At 38.0% G+C, this 14,786-nt stretch overlaps 1 protein-coding gene across 3 annotated transcripts in view; it reads left to right on the top strand.

The window, feature by feature from the left end:
- LOC149313703 (oxysterol-binding protein-related protein 6) overlaps nt 1-14,786 on the top strand; it is a 118,953-nt gene that overhangs the window by 77,397 nt on the left and 26,770 nt on the right. Inside the window, exons 12-15 of one of the 3 annotated variants that reach the window (XM_089519672.1) lie at nt 2,064-2,138; nt 8,992-9,157; nt 10,410-10,540; nt 14,326-14,433. In XM_089519672.1, coding sequence (XP_089375798.1) covers nt 2,064-2,138; nt 8,992-9,157; nt 10,410-10,540; nt 14,326-14,433 — 480 coding nt within the window. The remainder of the gene's footprint in view (nt 1-2,063; nt 2,139-8,991; nt 9,158-10,409; nt 10,541-14,325; nt 14,434-14,786) is intronic. The other 2 variants (XM_089519674.1, XM_089519675.1) reach the window with 2 other exon arrangements.

The raw sequence follows: 14,786 nt of genomic DNA, 5'->3' as shown, positions 1-14,786 counted from the left end.
CAAAGTGCGTGTATTTTTTTTATCTGAATGAAATTTGAAAGGTTTTTTTTAATTGATGAAAATTCATTTCAGATACTGTATAGGAAATAATTTGAAATACTGTATTTTTTATGCAATAGCACTTACCTTTCTGTATTACTTGATAGTGCTAAGCACACTCTAAGTGGTTTACAATGTGTTAGCCAATGTAGAATGTACCTCATCATTTTTAGCGGTGTCCGAAGAGAATTCCTTCTACTCTGTGGTTCACAAAAAGAGACAAAGAAGTTCCTGTTTGCAGTTGAGAACCTGGTTAAACTGAATTTCTTAATCTGGTATGAGAAGGAGTGAGCCTCTTGTGTGCCCTCCCTTCCTGTCCCAGGCTTGTTGTTGTTGTTGTTGTTGTGTGCCCTTAAGTCAGCTCTCATTTATGGTGACACTTATGAGTTTTTTGGTTGATATTTATTGAAAGAAGGTTTGCCATTGCTCTCCTCTGAGGCTGAGTGTGAGTTACCCAAGGTCACCCACTGGGTTTCCATGGCTGACTAGGGAGTTAAACTATGGTCTTCTGGAGCTCTTGTCCAGTACTTCGACCTCTGCCCCATAGTGGTTCTCTGTCCCAGCCTTGCTCCTAGACACATCTAAACTGAACATAGTTATTAGTCTTACCTGTACATGGAATTTCCTTGAGCTCCTGTCAATTACTCCCTTTTCATTTGAGGGAATAGTTGAAAGCATAAAGGGCAGTAGGATGTGGCAAAGGTTCAGGCAAGTTCAAGATCCCTTTTCCTAGTCTGACAAAAGAATGACTGACCAAACCCAAAAGGAAAAGGCTGACAGAAGTGTATGCTTTGTCCTTCCTTACCACTTGTCTATGATTGTGAAGTTGTTTTCAAGAAAATCAGGGAACATGTAAAAATATAGTAATTGTAATTTTGTGAAGTTCCTTCCTGAATACTCATCAGTGGAATTTTAGATTTTTCATAGCACTCTGATGGACTCCTTTTAGTCACTCCTTGTGGACATTGGAGAATGCAAACAGTGATTGATTAAATAAATGTTCATCTTCAGTTCTTGATGTTTTGGAAATGATGCAGAATATATGTGAATGGAAAATAGCTGGTGAATTGCTCAAGAACATATAGAAGCAAAAACCTGAATGTAGAAAATAGGTAATCTAGATTATATTTGTGCCTTTAAAACCCAGAACAAGTGCAAATCTTGGTCACATAAAACTTCATATAGAGAAATATTTAGTTCCTAAGCACTTTCAGACAATACCTGCACATATTTTCTATAAATGGCTTGCAAAATGTGCTCAACCCACGTAAGAGCAACATTCTGGGTGATTTCTGCTACAATAAGAAAGCCAGCTATTTCCAAAATCTAAATCTTGGTTGTCTTTTCATCCCATAGCCTCTTTGTTCCTTTGCATGCTGAATATCATACAGTTGTCTTTCACAAGTTTCAGATGTGTGTGTGTGTATGCCTTCAAGTTGCCTGTCAACATATAGTGACCCCATGAATCTCATAGAGTTTTCTTAGGTGAGGAATTCCCAGAAGTATTTTTGCCACAGAGTGAAGCAGACCTAATTCTCAAACATAAATAGCCTCGTGGAATTAAATAGTATGGTTTATGTTCTTATTCAGTAAATAATTTTAACATAACTGTATGAGAACATAAACCATGCTATTTAATTGCACAAGTCTATGTCTGAGAATTAGGTCTGTTTCTCTTTGTGCAATGCTGATGCAGCCCTGTGTTTTTCTGCAAAATTAACCTACTGTCCTCATTCATACATTACATGACTTGCATGTTTCTGACTTTATGAAGGGTCCATACACAAAAGTATAGAATTTGGTGATTTTTTGTTCAGTCTATATAAAAAGAAAAGCTTTCCACACCTCGTATAGGGAATATCCCTTATAATAAAGGACAAACTTTCCATCCCTTAAATAAGGGAAATCTCCTATCTTAAGGGACAACTGGCATCCTAGCCTTTTCTGACTGTTTCATCTTCCTGCATCCCACCATCCTTTCCCCTCCTTTCTGCCTCCCTGTTCTTTTTCCTGTTCACTGTCAGGAAGGGACAGCGCTGAAAAGCCAGTTCAGTACTGTACGGCGCCGACAGAGACTGGCAGCAGCAGTGGCTACAACAGTGAGTGGACTTAACAGTCAAGGCACCTATAGTATTAAAGAAGGGTGGTACTGTATATCGTGAATATGTACTAGTGCAACAAAGCACTCAAACAGCATGTCAGGTGTTTGCGTGACACTTGGGGAGCATGAGAAGGATGGGGTTTCATGACCAGCTCTGACCACATAATGAAAAACATTGCATGCTCACAAACCATCTAACCTGTATGTGCTGACCGACAACCAATATGAGAATGAGTATACAGTATAAAACCTAGCCAAATTTAAGGTCTTTCCAGTCATGTTGCTTAGTTTGGGAGGGAGGAAGGCCTCAACAAATAAAGCTTAAAAGGCTTAATTTTAGCTGGATTGTACACTATGTGCATGTGTATGTATATGCTTAGAATCGCTTCTCATGTATTTTTAAGAGTTGCTTTATGTATTCTTTCTGAGGCAAATTTCTGTATTTGTGGTACTCCTAAGGTTAGTTGTAATTGTAGTTATCTGTGGCAGTATGTCTGTTGTCTCAATGGAAAGCAGCCTTGCCACCACTTTGTGTGGTATTTTGGGAAATGTTATTCTGAGAAGTCTTCAGATACCACAATAACTTGAATCAGCTTCTTTGGGTATTGTCCTCTGTAATGAGGCATGTGGCCCTCCAACTGCTGTCTTGCAGTATCTCACCTGCAGCACAGCTACATATGGCTTCTCTCTCTTTGCCCTGGAACACTTAAGATTTAAAAAACAAAAAACAAACATGTAACCAGGGCAGTGATCTTCCTGTTTCCAACATTCAAAGTGAGGAAGGGGATGGGAGCAGCCATGGTAAGTAGGGAGAAGTAGATGTTTGATAAAGGAAGGACAGTCACTATCAGTATGTAAAGGTACTCATAATACAATATGGTGTTAGCTTCATACCAATGCCACCTTGGGAACTCTTCCAGATCAGAAGGTGAGGTGAAAGTAATTAAACAAAACAAAATATATGTAATGAAGTGCCAAACATAATTTTAAAATGGACTTTGTCAAAGAAAGCAGACATACAAAGTCACCTACATGATGTCAGAGATACACTTTAACCTTTTAGTATTCATTACTTATTTAAAAAGTAGAACTCTTGCCCCCTTCCAAATGGAGATTTCCAAAATTGTCCATAGCAATTATGAAGACAACATAAAGGCAACAAACCAAATAATCAGAATTTCATACTGTATGTTGACATATTTTTGTATTTATTCTATGAGACATAAATATTCAGAAATATGTTTCAAGTGCTAATGCTCACTTTGAAGTAAGTCCTTTCAAACATAGAAGGCCTTATTTCTGAGTAAAGATGCTATTGATCACACTGTAATTCCATGAAGTGGCTGTGCTAATCAAGAAAACTGAAGCAAAATAGTTGATTACCATCATGGAATTCCACCATGTTATATTATTGCATAAGTTTTGTTTCTTCTCCATAATCTCAAAAAGTCATATTACTATCACTACCAGTTACATTTTATTTTATGGTTTTCTCTTCCAAAGAACTTATGAAAATTAAGTCAGTAAATAGAAGTGTGTACAGTTTGGTTAACTGAGTAGCAGGGAGTGACAGTGTGTTTACATAGTTAAGTGGTTCCAGTAAAAGAAGATTTATTTATGTATGATTATGCTGGCATAACTACAGAAGGGGAACACAGTAAATCTGAATTATCAGAAAGTGGGGATACATGAAACAAAAAAGAGGAGGTTTTCTGGTACTTCATTGAAGTCATAAAAGGCCACTCAAGCTAATCTGGATGTTGATGACTGGTAATTAGTGTCAATAAGAAAGAGATTAATATTTATTTATTTATTTATTTACCTTTCCAGCCCAATATCCCACGAAAGTATACCATTAAATAAATGGGGGGAAATACAGTAAATTAAAATCCAGTCCACCCTCTGTATCCAAGGATTTTTTATCCACAGATTCAACTGTCCACGGCTTGGAAATATTCAAAAATAATATAAATTCCAAAAGCAAACCTTGTTTTTGCCATTTTCTATAATGGACACTATTTCACTATGCCATTTTATTTAATGGGACTTGAACATCCATGGATTTTGGTACCCATGGTGGATCCTGGAACCAAACCCCAGCGGATACCGGGCCTCAGGGGAGCTGGGAAAGGCACTACTGTTAATTGTAAGCATAATTTATGGGACATCTGTGCCTGAGTGCACCCTAATATAAATATTCTGGCCTAAATCCAGTATTTTCCTCCCCTCCTTTGCAGCCCCCAGCACCACCGGCAAATTGGCCCCTGATGGTTTCTCAGCCATCTGGAGCAGATTTTGGGGGTCCAAGAGGTCGCCCTCTTAATTCTACTGATGGAAATCAGTGGCATCACTAGTTTGGGTGTCACCGTGTGCAGAGGGCTATCAGTGGACTCCCTTGCCTCCCCTCCTCCTCAGCCACTGTGTCGCTCCAGCTGGGCAAGCATGAGACAGCGGGAAGGGACAGAAGGGGTGTGTTCACCCTCCTGCTGCTTTGTTGCTACTCTATCTCCCTGGGAAGCCTGGCAACAGAGCAGCCTGGACCAAAGGGGGAGGAGGGCCCAACTGGGTGTCACCCCTCCTCTGGGATGTCACCTTTTGTAATCCGCACATTTGCACCCCCACTGTGACACCACTGACAGAAGCAATTGCATTAGTTGACATCCCATCCTGGGTTTATGTTGCAGTGTCACTGAAAAAGCCTACTAGATGTTAGGGTTTTATCCCCTCAACTGAAAATAAAATATTTGAAAAAGTTTTTCTCTTGTTCTATATACTTTCCATGTACCTTGTTGCTATGCAACATCTTTCTGCTAATTCTTTCTAAATTTACTTTTTAATTTAATTTTTAAAAACCTGGGTCTCTGTTTTGATACACAGTTGCTGTGAATAATTTAAATTACTGACTACCCTCTACCTTAGCCCTCCTTTCGGTCCAATTATTTGGTCAAATTTCTAGGTGTTATACAAACCTTATCCTCTGTCCAGTCCTGCCTCTCATCCTTAGAGGCCAATAAATCTTGACATTTCCATAATGAAATGATGAAGTAAATACTTAGGTACATGTTCATTTTGTATTAAAATCTACAATCTGTTTTGTGTGATGGTTGGTGTTGAATAATGGCTCTGTGAGTCAAAAAGTTTGGGAACCCCTGAACTAAGCATTAGGAGACAGAGGGTCTGTTTGTAAACTGCATATTGGTCAACTTTTTGAACCTAATTCACCAAGAATAAAATCATGTATAATAAAAATATGCATTTCTTGTATTGTGAGCTATTTTCCTGAGCCATTGAATTCAAGTGTTCCACTGCCATGGAAAACATTTTGATTTGCCCCATGAGGCCAACCTACTATCAGAGGACATCCCTTCTGCTTCACCACATTATAGATCCCCCAAATAAATAAATGAATAAACAAATTAAATGGCAGAGATCAAGATTTTGGAAGGGGTGGGGAAGGCCCCAGTACATTATATTGACTGGGCCAAAAAGATTATCCCACTGGCAAAAATCAATAGACTTATTGGGAGTTTTATTGCAAACCTGTTTGTTTGTGTATAGTATAACACTATCCATGGCTGAAATGTGATGACCGGATTTACAACTGTGAAGGTGACAAAAGTGAGCTCTTTTGCTGGTTTGCTTGTATATATCCTGCAAGATGGAAGTGCATCAGTGAGACTCCCACTGAGAGCTACTCATGCCCTGATACCATCTGCCTCTGGTTTGATGAGAAAGGAATTACCCTCTAAAGCCAGCAGAAGAGAACAAATGCTATATGTGACCCCAGCTCTCTATCTGATGATCTCTTTTTACTCTGGCTTGTTCAGCTGGGCTTTCAGGTGTGCCTAATAACACACTAAAAGGGTGGGAATACAAGTGGATCCCCCCACTAGTTTATCTCTTTCTAATTCTCCTATGAACGTTTTCAGTTGCTAAGTCAGTTCTTTCAAGGAGCTTTGAGAAATGTTATTACCCTTGGTTTCAACAGGTCATCCTGATGAGGAGGACAATATTTCAAATTGTTTAAAAGAGAGATCATGGAGATCAGTGAAGGAAACATTCATCAGTTTTATCCAATTATGTCTGTCTGCCTGTGGAATAGATTCCCATTCGCCCATTGGCTGCTCTCCAGAGCAGTTTTGGGTCATGTAAGAGTGGAGATTGGAAAGGGAGGAAGTTTGTTTCCCACGTGGACCTCTTCTTCCACAACATGAGGTGTTCACCGCTCACTATATGCGTGGGGTAGTGATGATACTAGGACTTCCCTTTGGAAGGGTTCTCAGGTTTTATTCTTTAGTCAAGGAAAAATATGCTCCTTTCCTAGTTTAAATATAACGTGGATGAAGATGTAGTAAAGGATGAGTCTCCCTTATCCAAAATGCTTGGGGTGAGAAATGTTTTGGATTTTGGGGTTTGTTTTGTTTTTACATTTTGGAATATTTGCATATATAATGAGATACAGTCAGCCCTCCAAATTTTAATTTTTGTGTGATGAAACAAAGTTTGTGTACATTGAATCATCAGAAAGCAAATGTGTGGATTTTGGAGAATTTCAAACTTCAGAATTCCAGATACGGGAGACTCAATGTAGGATTATCTAAATGGAACAAAAGTATAATGATGAAATGCCTGTTTTTTAAAGGAGACACATGAAGTGTCACAGAGGAGAAAATACTGTGGAATAAAATTTGTTGTAGCTGGAAAAACTGTATACTGTGGACGTCTAGGTCCCTGACAAAAGTGGAGAAAATTTACCTTTTAAGACATTTAGATCACTCATTATAATAAATGAATCCATAGTCTCTTTAAATGTAAAGTAATATGACTTTTTATGCTGATGCTGCTCAAGATATTTAAAAAAACATGTAATATATTTTGTGATAATTTTTCACATTTGAGTTACATGTATTACATGGGTAATAAAATAATTTAGCTTGATGGTAGGTTATTATTTTATTAATAGAAATGCTTGAATACTGGGCTGCAGCTCTCACCCAAGGTCGTGCACATTTTGTCTTGCATGTCTTTATGTGGTAGAATAGCAATATTTTAGTATAAAAAAAGCACCACAGAAATTTATCTGTGTACATTTCTATTTAATATGTGCACTTCTTAAAGTTGTACATATACACTGTGTATAAAACACACACACACACACACACAAATACACATACACTTAATGTATATGCAAAAATGAAAAGTGGAGATGGCATAGTGTATTCGTCGTCTTTTGGAGACATCATTCAAGAAACAACTTAGTTTTGTACAGGTAAATGTGCTAAATTTAACTGCCTTTCACAACTGAAAGTTGGGCACCAAAAGAGTTTGTACAGCTTCACAGCTTGCACAATGGTGCAGTATATTTAATATCAATATCTAGTGGTTTCATAAATCTGTTGATAATTCTTTTCTCACTATATGTTTAGCTATAATTTCAGTTTTGTGGAGAAATTTGGTACTAACACATTCTTCATGTAAGCCTGAAAGGCCAGACTACAAATTAAGTAAACTCTCACCTGAAATGCCACCCTGTACTTTTCTGCTTTCCCGCTAATGTTTCCAGAAAGCATTTTATATCATTTCTTGAAAATATATTATTAAATTTCTCCTCCCACCACCATGACCATCTCATTGTGTGCACATGTGCACGCGCGCACACACACACACACACACACATTCTTTATTGTATTGCTTCACTTAGAAGAGTGAAGATTTTTCTTGATTCTAGAACCTTAATATATAAATGAATGCATGGTTTGCAACCATATCTTTTTTCATGTGACATAAGGAAAACTTAAATTAATGCTCAGAATGCATCCTCATTGATTTGAGAGGAGGAAACCTGGTTTCAGTGCTATGCACGAAATAAGATGTTCTCCTGGGTAGCTGATGGTGAAAGAATTGTTGCAGAAACAGTTACATATTATGGGAGGTCCATGTTGCATTGTCATCTTTTGTGATTTTTCTGAGTTTTCATGATGGTGCTTACATTTTACCAGCTAAAATGAAACTTTTTGTGGAGGAGAAAAAAGTAGCACATTGACCACAGGTGTAAATATCCTAGCATTTGTGTTCTCTTTGTTTGGAGAAGAGTAATTTTGTCATAGAACACATGCAATATAACCTCTGTAGTCGGCATCATTTTTGTCCCCTTAATATTACCAATTTATTTTACATATGTATATATAGATATATGTGTGTATGTGTTTACCCCCCATACCACATGAATGAGAATGTTATAGCATCATACCTCTGTAGCGCTCTCATGTAATATACAAAAAATAAGGGGAAAATGAGGCTCCTTTCCATTTTTAATCATTGAAAACTTTTCCAGACACTTTTGTATTAAAATGACATTGAACAGAAGTGGATTTGCCCTTTCATATTACACACACACACACACACACACACACACACACACTTATCTGTCTACATTTCTATTCAGTTTAAAAAGGGTATAAGAAAAATGGTGCTCAGATAAAGTGACTGGGTGCTGTGTTGTGATTGATAGCTTCAGCTGCCATATCCCAAACCAATCTGCTTTTTTAAAAAATGGAATAGTACCATTAACAGCACTGCTGTGAGTAGATCAAAGTGGAAATATATGCATAGAAAACGCATACCGTCACCTTCCTCAAGTGTGTGGAAAGTTAGTTATAAATCCATTTTCAGCTTCAGTGGAAGAGCAGAGACATATTCTTACAAGGAGTCATCTGTCTCACAACACTCCTCCTGTGAAGGAATTTTTTGTTTAAAAAAATACTTCTTGACAAAAGTACCTATACCTGTAATATAAAATATTGTATGAAAGAAAGATAACAGTTTTGTGCATCTGATGCTTTTCAATGTAGGTCCCTTTCAGTTCTACCATGTCTCCTGTTCGCCTACATTCATCCAACCCTAACCTTTGTGCAGACATCGAATTTCAGACACCACCAAGTCACGTAGCTGACCCCCTGGAAGCCTCCACAGACTACATAAAACTCCAGGAAGAATTTTGTCTCATGGCAAAGAAAGGTAATTACACATGTACCAGTGGAATCTCAGTACAGATTTACCCTTGGTACAATTGGGCAGCTTTGCCCACTGTATGTGCTGCTTGTTTGGTTGCTGTGTCTGTGGAAAAAGAAATTTTCAGTAGCAGAATTAAAATTGTTCCCTCTAGTGCCCACATGGGGCTGGTGAAGCACTTCCACACTTTGGTGAAAAGGGTGTGATAAATAAATTGTTGTTGTTGCTGCTGCTGCTGCTGCTGATTACCTAAATTCTCTAAATTCCAGTTTGCAGTAGTTTCAGCCTAGCCATGTTAACTGGGGATTTTGTGGGCTGTACTCCGTAAACAGTAACATGTCTAACCTCTAGTTTTCAGAGGTTGTGCAAATCTGCAAAATGTTTGAAAATAAATAGCTTGTGTCTTCTCTAACAATGCTGCTCTTCACAGAATTTATGCAAGAATTCAGAAGCACTCAGGAATGTAGCAAGTCAAGTCTGCTGGTATAAATATTACTTACAGACTCGTGAAATAAACCTTGCAAAAAAACAGATGCCAACTATGTCCTTCTCTTTATCAATACCATTATAAGAACTAACAACATCAACCACATTATCTTTGGGAACTTTTTTTCATTTCCTTTATTTGGCTATATTAGAGTAACACAACCATCTTTCTAGAAAACATATTCTTATGTTCTTATAGGTAAAGTCAGTAACCTCCAACAGCCTACTTTTTCAAAATGAAAATTAAATTGGACAGCAAAGAGTTTTGCCACTCTAAACAAAATGCTTACCTATGTACATCACAGTTGGCATTGAAAAGGCTTCCCTGCCACAGATTTGAAATGTATAATAGGAAAAATCTGCCACCTCCCATTTTGCTTGCAGAATCTTATCTTGTCAACACATGGTTTCAATTTTCAATTTTAAAATTACTTACTTTTAATTAAATCACAAAGTGCTGATAATAATTACTACTTTTTTGTAGAAGAGAGACGTTAACATATTAAATCCAACCCATATTCCATAACTGTAGGCTCCAGTACATGTTTGAATGCAAATATCTTGGCTTACTTACTGAGCATTTTTCATGTTTTTATGGTATTCCCAAATGGGACATCTAGGTACCCAAACGTTCTAGCAGCGTTGTAAATTATGTGAATCCTATCTATTTCTGTAATGTTAGGATCACATTCAAGAAACTAACTTGTAAAATTTTACAATTTTTGCTCAGATTGCTATGATGTGTACCAAAGATGTTTATTTTTCTCCCCAGTGCATTCTCTCTTGAAGTCTGCCTTCAATAGCATTGCAATAGAGAAAGAAAAGCTTAAGCAGATGGTTTCAGAACATGATTTCACAGGACATAGTACACAAATACCACGTCTCCGACAATCTCTTTCTCAGGTATGTTCTTATACGGAGGTTTGCTGTATTTGCAGAAATGCCTATATTTGTCACAAGTGTTTGTCGCACACATTAGACACCACCTAGCTTTCATGCAATAAATGATATAACATATTATGATAACATTAGTGTATTTTTGTCCCAATCTACTTTATGGCCTAAATCTTATTTTTAGTCCCAGATAAACATTGTTGTGTGCCTTCAAGTCATTTCTTGGCTAGATTTGTACATAGGGGATTTGCCTTTGTTTTCCTCTGAGGCTGAGAGAGTGTGATATGGCCAAGATCACCCAGTGGGTTTCCATGGCTGAGTGGGGCTTCAAAGCCTGGTCTTCAGAGTTATACAGTGTACCCTTGCCTTACGCGGGGGATCTGTTCCAGACCCCCCCCCCGTGCGTAAGGCGAATTCCGCCTATGCTCAAGCCCCACTCATTTGAATGGGGCTTGTGCGCACAGAGGTGCAGCAGTGCCACAGGTGCACACCCCATTAATCTGAATGGCACACGCCACTCCTTGCGCCCCATGTGCTCCCCATGGCTTGAGTGCGTGTGCTCAAAGCTGTGTATAGCGCACTTGCATATAATGTGGGCGCGCTGTAATCTTGTGCACAAACCACTACACCATGCTAGCTCTTAAGTAGACCCATTAAATCAGTAGGATTTACCTAAGTCTGGAGTCACCATTCAGTGGGTCTACTCTAGTTGGCATTCATCAATAACAGCCAGGACCATTTTCCCATATATTGCAAATGTTTTAAAAAGTGTGTAGAAGGAAAGAGATTATATATAAATGTACAAGATCTGTGCCCAGATACTGCTTTTGTTGTTTAAAAATGCAATCAAATTTTATATATATATATAGGCCTGAAGCAGATGGGCGGCAAGGAGGGGTCTCTGGCTGCAATCAGGCCATAATCGACCCGGGACCACACGGCCTGCTCTCAAATGGGCCACCAGCAGGAGTGGATTAACTCTTCTCCTTCTTCCAGCAGCTTGGCTTCCACTCACTTTGGGGGCATGCGTCTTTTGTCCCATCTATTTCGGTCCTATAGTTTGTTTTCCCTGATGCCCATAGTTCAGTTTCAGGTCATTTCTTAACATCTTCTTCTATGCTACTTGCATATATATAACTGTATGGCGAACCACACAGTAGCACTAATTTGTTGGTCATGTTTTCTTGTGTGCTGTTACGTAGTCTCCTTGCATTTTTCACATTTCACCAAAATGAGATACACCCCTGTCTGGAGCAGTGGGATCCTGAATGCCTAGCTTCCCTGGGCTTGCCTTCCTTTCTTCAATTGTATTTTAACATGTGATTTATAAGTATATGTTTACAGCCTAACTCATTTTCTTTCTCACAATTTTCATTTCTTGCAGGGTAGTATGACTATCTTATAAAAATAACATCTACACACTTACACATCAGTAATTTGTTCTCTCCAGCACATTGGGTGATCCCATTGGCTTAACAGCATGTCAGTTTTACCTAGATTTGCTGTTATCTGTACCTCTATAGCTGAGTTTTTATTATCAAATGAACTATTTAAGTTAACCATTGGCCAGAACAGACAGGCCAAAATAAAGCTGCTTTGGGTCACTTTGGAGGTATGCTGTTTAAATGACACACACATCTTAAGAGGCCAGAAGCTGCACCAAAGATGTGTTCCAGTCCTTAGGACAGGAGCGTGGCTTTGGTGCGGCTTCCGACCTCTTAGGATGCATGCATCGTTTAAACAGCATACCTCCAAAGTGACCCAAAGCAGCTTTATTTTGGCCTGTCTGTTCAGGCCCCATGATAATTGATTATTTAGCCTCTTGGTCTGTAATCTTTTTTCTTTTTCTTTGTTCTGCTTCATGCACTACCTTTGTAACCTAATGCTATGCATTAGCATTTGTCCTTTTCAAGTACAAATCTTCCTTGAGTGGTGGAGAGTGCAAATAAGCAGAGAATAAGTAAAGAAAAGATAATCTTTTGAATGCAGTTGAGTGCTTAAGATGACACTTATGTATTCTCTAAATAAGTGTTACTTCCTTTGGAGAGGAATGTTGCCAGCAGTTGTTTTTAAGGATTTTGTGAAAAAAATGGTAGTATACTGTATTTCCATATATTTGTAAGCTTTTCTTAGCAGAAGTCTAAGAAAAATCTTGAAATGGCTGAGCCAGATTTTCTGTTCTTCAGCCAATGACTTTACTACTATCTATGGCATAACCTGTATGCAAGGCATGGGGTTTTGCTTCCAGTGTGATATCTATCCATTGCCTTTGAAAATTTTAGTCCTTACTTCTTATGAACAGCCCCATTCTATAGTGGCTGAGATTATGGAGACGTAATAAAAGAAGCTTCCAATAGCAAACCAAATACTCCTTACTAGTATTTTTTTTCTTTCTCTTGCCTCATTCCATCTTCCCTGTATCTTCAGAACTGCTTTTCAAAATCTCATCAGTCCCATTCCTTCTTTCTTTACTGCGTTTGCACTATGTTTTGCAATTGGAGTGCTTCACTTAGTGCTCCAGGTATATCGTCTGTTGAAACGGATAGGCTGTGTACCTGATAAATTACAGTTAACTAGCCTATTTAACTGAATCATCAAATAACATTTGATTTGTTTATCGTTTTTGGACATTTTATCTCACTTGCAGTAAACCTGCAAAATTGGTCTTTCCATGTGCAGTATTTAGTTTCAGATTTGCGGAACACTAAAGCAGTTCAGTAATGAATTGTTTTTTCCTGTGTTTTTGTAAAAGAGCAAGTTACTGCTTGAAGTGCAAAATGGTTGCAGTTAATGACATCATTATTTATATCAGTAGATCAGTAGTGTGATGCTAACATTCTAATCCATAGGTTCAGTCAATAATAAAAATATAAACAGGTCCCAATATAAAGGCTGAATCACACTTTATTTACTGAATACTGATACAAAGCACAACAGTATAAGTGACAAGTGTATGTATACATCTATAAATATCTATAAATGGGGCATATGTGTTTAAACACTTACTGTAAGTTCTCCTGCAACAGACCTTCCTGGGTTTCTTTTTGTATTGTCTCTCATCATCCAAAGAAGCAAAGAAATGCCCCTTCCTTGCATGCTTACCCCAAAATAAGTCCCAATTAGTTCTATGTGATTTAACTTCCAAAGGATAATGCCCAGGATTGCAGTCTAAGTTCCAGACAGTGAGATGTGGGAACAACTTCTCAATATTTTTAATGACATGCAAATGTGGTGGAGCTCCAGGTTTGATTGGAGCAGCAAGACTTAATCCTTTAATTCAAAGATTTTTTAAAAAACTCACAGCGTTCAGTTCTCCTTCAAAGACAAAAATAAATAAAAATATTTTCTTCCACTGATAAAAGAGTATCTTGGGAGGTAATTTTGTCTGGAGAAAATATATTTTGCTTGATATGACTAATCACTTACTTCCTTAGCACTGCTCTCATCAAATTCAAAGCCTGTCATAGCTATATTTCATCTTCTACTTCTTGTCTTGGGCTTTAAACATGCTTAAAATAAATAGAGGTATGAGCTAGAAGGACTATTCAAGTGTCTTGCCATTTTACTAGTCCTAGTCATCATAGTTATGCTGCTACATGTAGAGTTGTGCCCAAAGAGAGCACATGGAGACACCACTAATGGACAGACAGGAAAGCAATACTTTTTGGGAAGTGCCTTTCATTGTAATGCTGGCCAGAGTATAGGGCTCAGCAGTGAGGTGATTCTTTTTTTCTTTTTCTTTTTTTGTTGTCTTGTGGATTTGAATGTAAATATTCAATTTTTGTTATTTTAAGGCTCTCAACCAGAATGCTGAACTAAGGAGTCGTTTGAACAGAATACATTCAGAGTCTGTTCTTTGTGATCAGGTTGTCAGTGTAAATATTATCCCTAGTCCTGATGAGGTAAGATTTTGGCATTGCTGTAATGGACTTAACAGTAATCAAATCCCGCTAATTACCACTAATGGCTAAATCATTCTGTTCAACAAAGCTGGCAATAAGTGGGATGAGCTCATTTTCAATAATATTTTAGTTATGTTCATAGAAGTAATGGTTCATGTGAGATACCATTTGGAAAACTCTGTCTTAAACCTCAGAGCAATGGAAGGTTTGGCATGAGGATTCAAATTTGCCTTGTTTGGGCAAGCAGCTAAGAACCAATCAAGAAAGCCCCATTGAAACAATCCCAAAGGGTGTCTAATCCCACAGCCTGCTTCTCACAGTGGCCATCAAGATAACTCTTCCAAAGATGCCAC

Source organism: Sceloporus occidentalis, unplaced genomic scaffold, assembly GCF_023333645.1.
Source record: "Sceloporus occidentalis isolate IW3139 unplaced genomic scaffold, rSceOcc1.0.p SCAF_4, whole genome shotgun sequence".
Taxonomy (NCBI): Eukaryota; Metazoa; Chordata; class Lepidosauria; order Squamata; family Phrynosomatidae; genus Sceloporus; species Sceloporus occidentalis.
The sequence above is the reverse complement of the archived record's forward strand: the minus strand, read 5'-3'. Positions and strand labels throughout refer to the sequence as shown.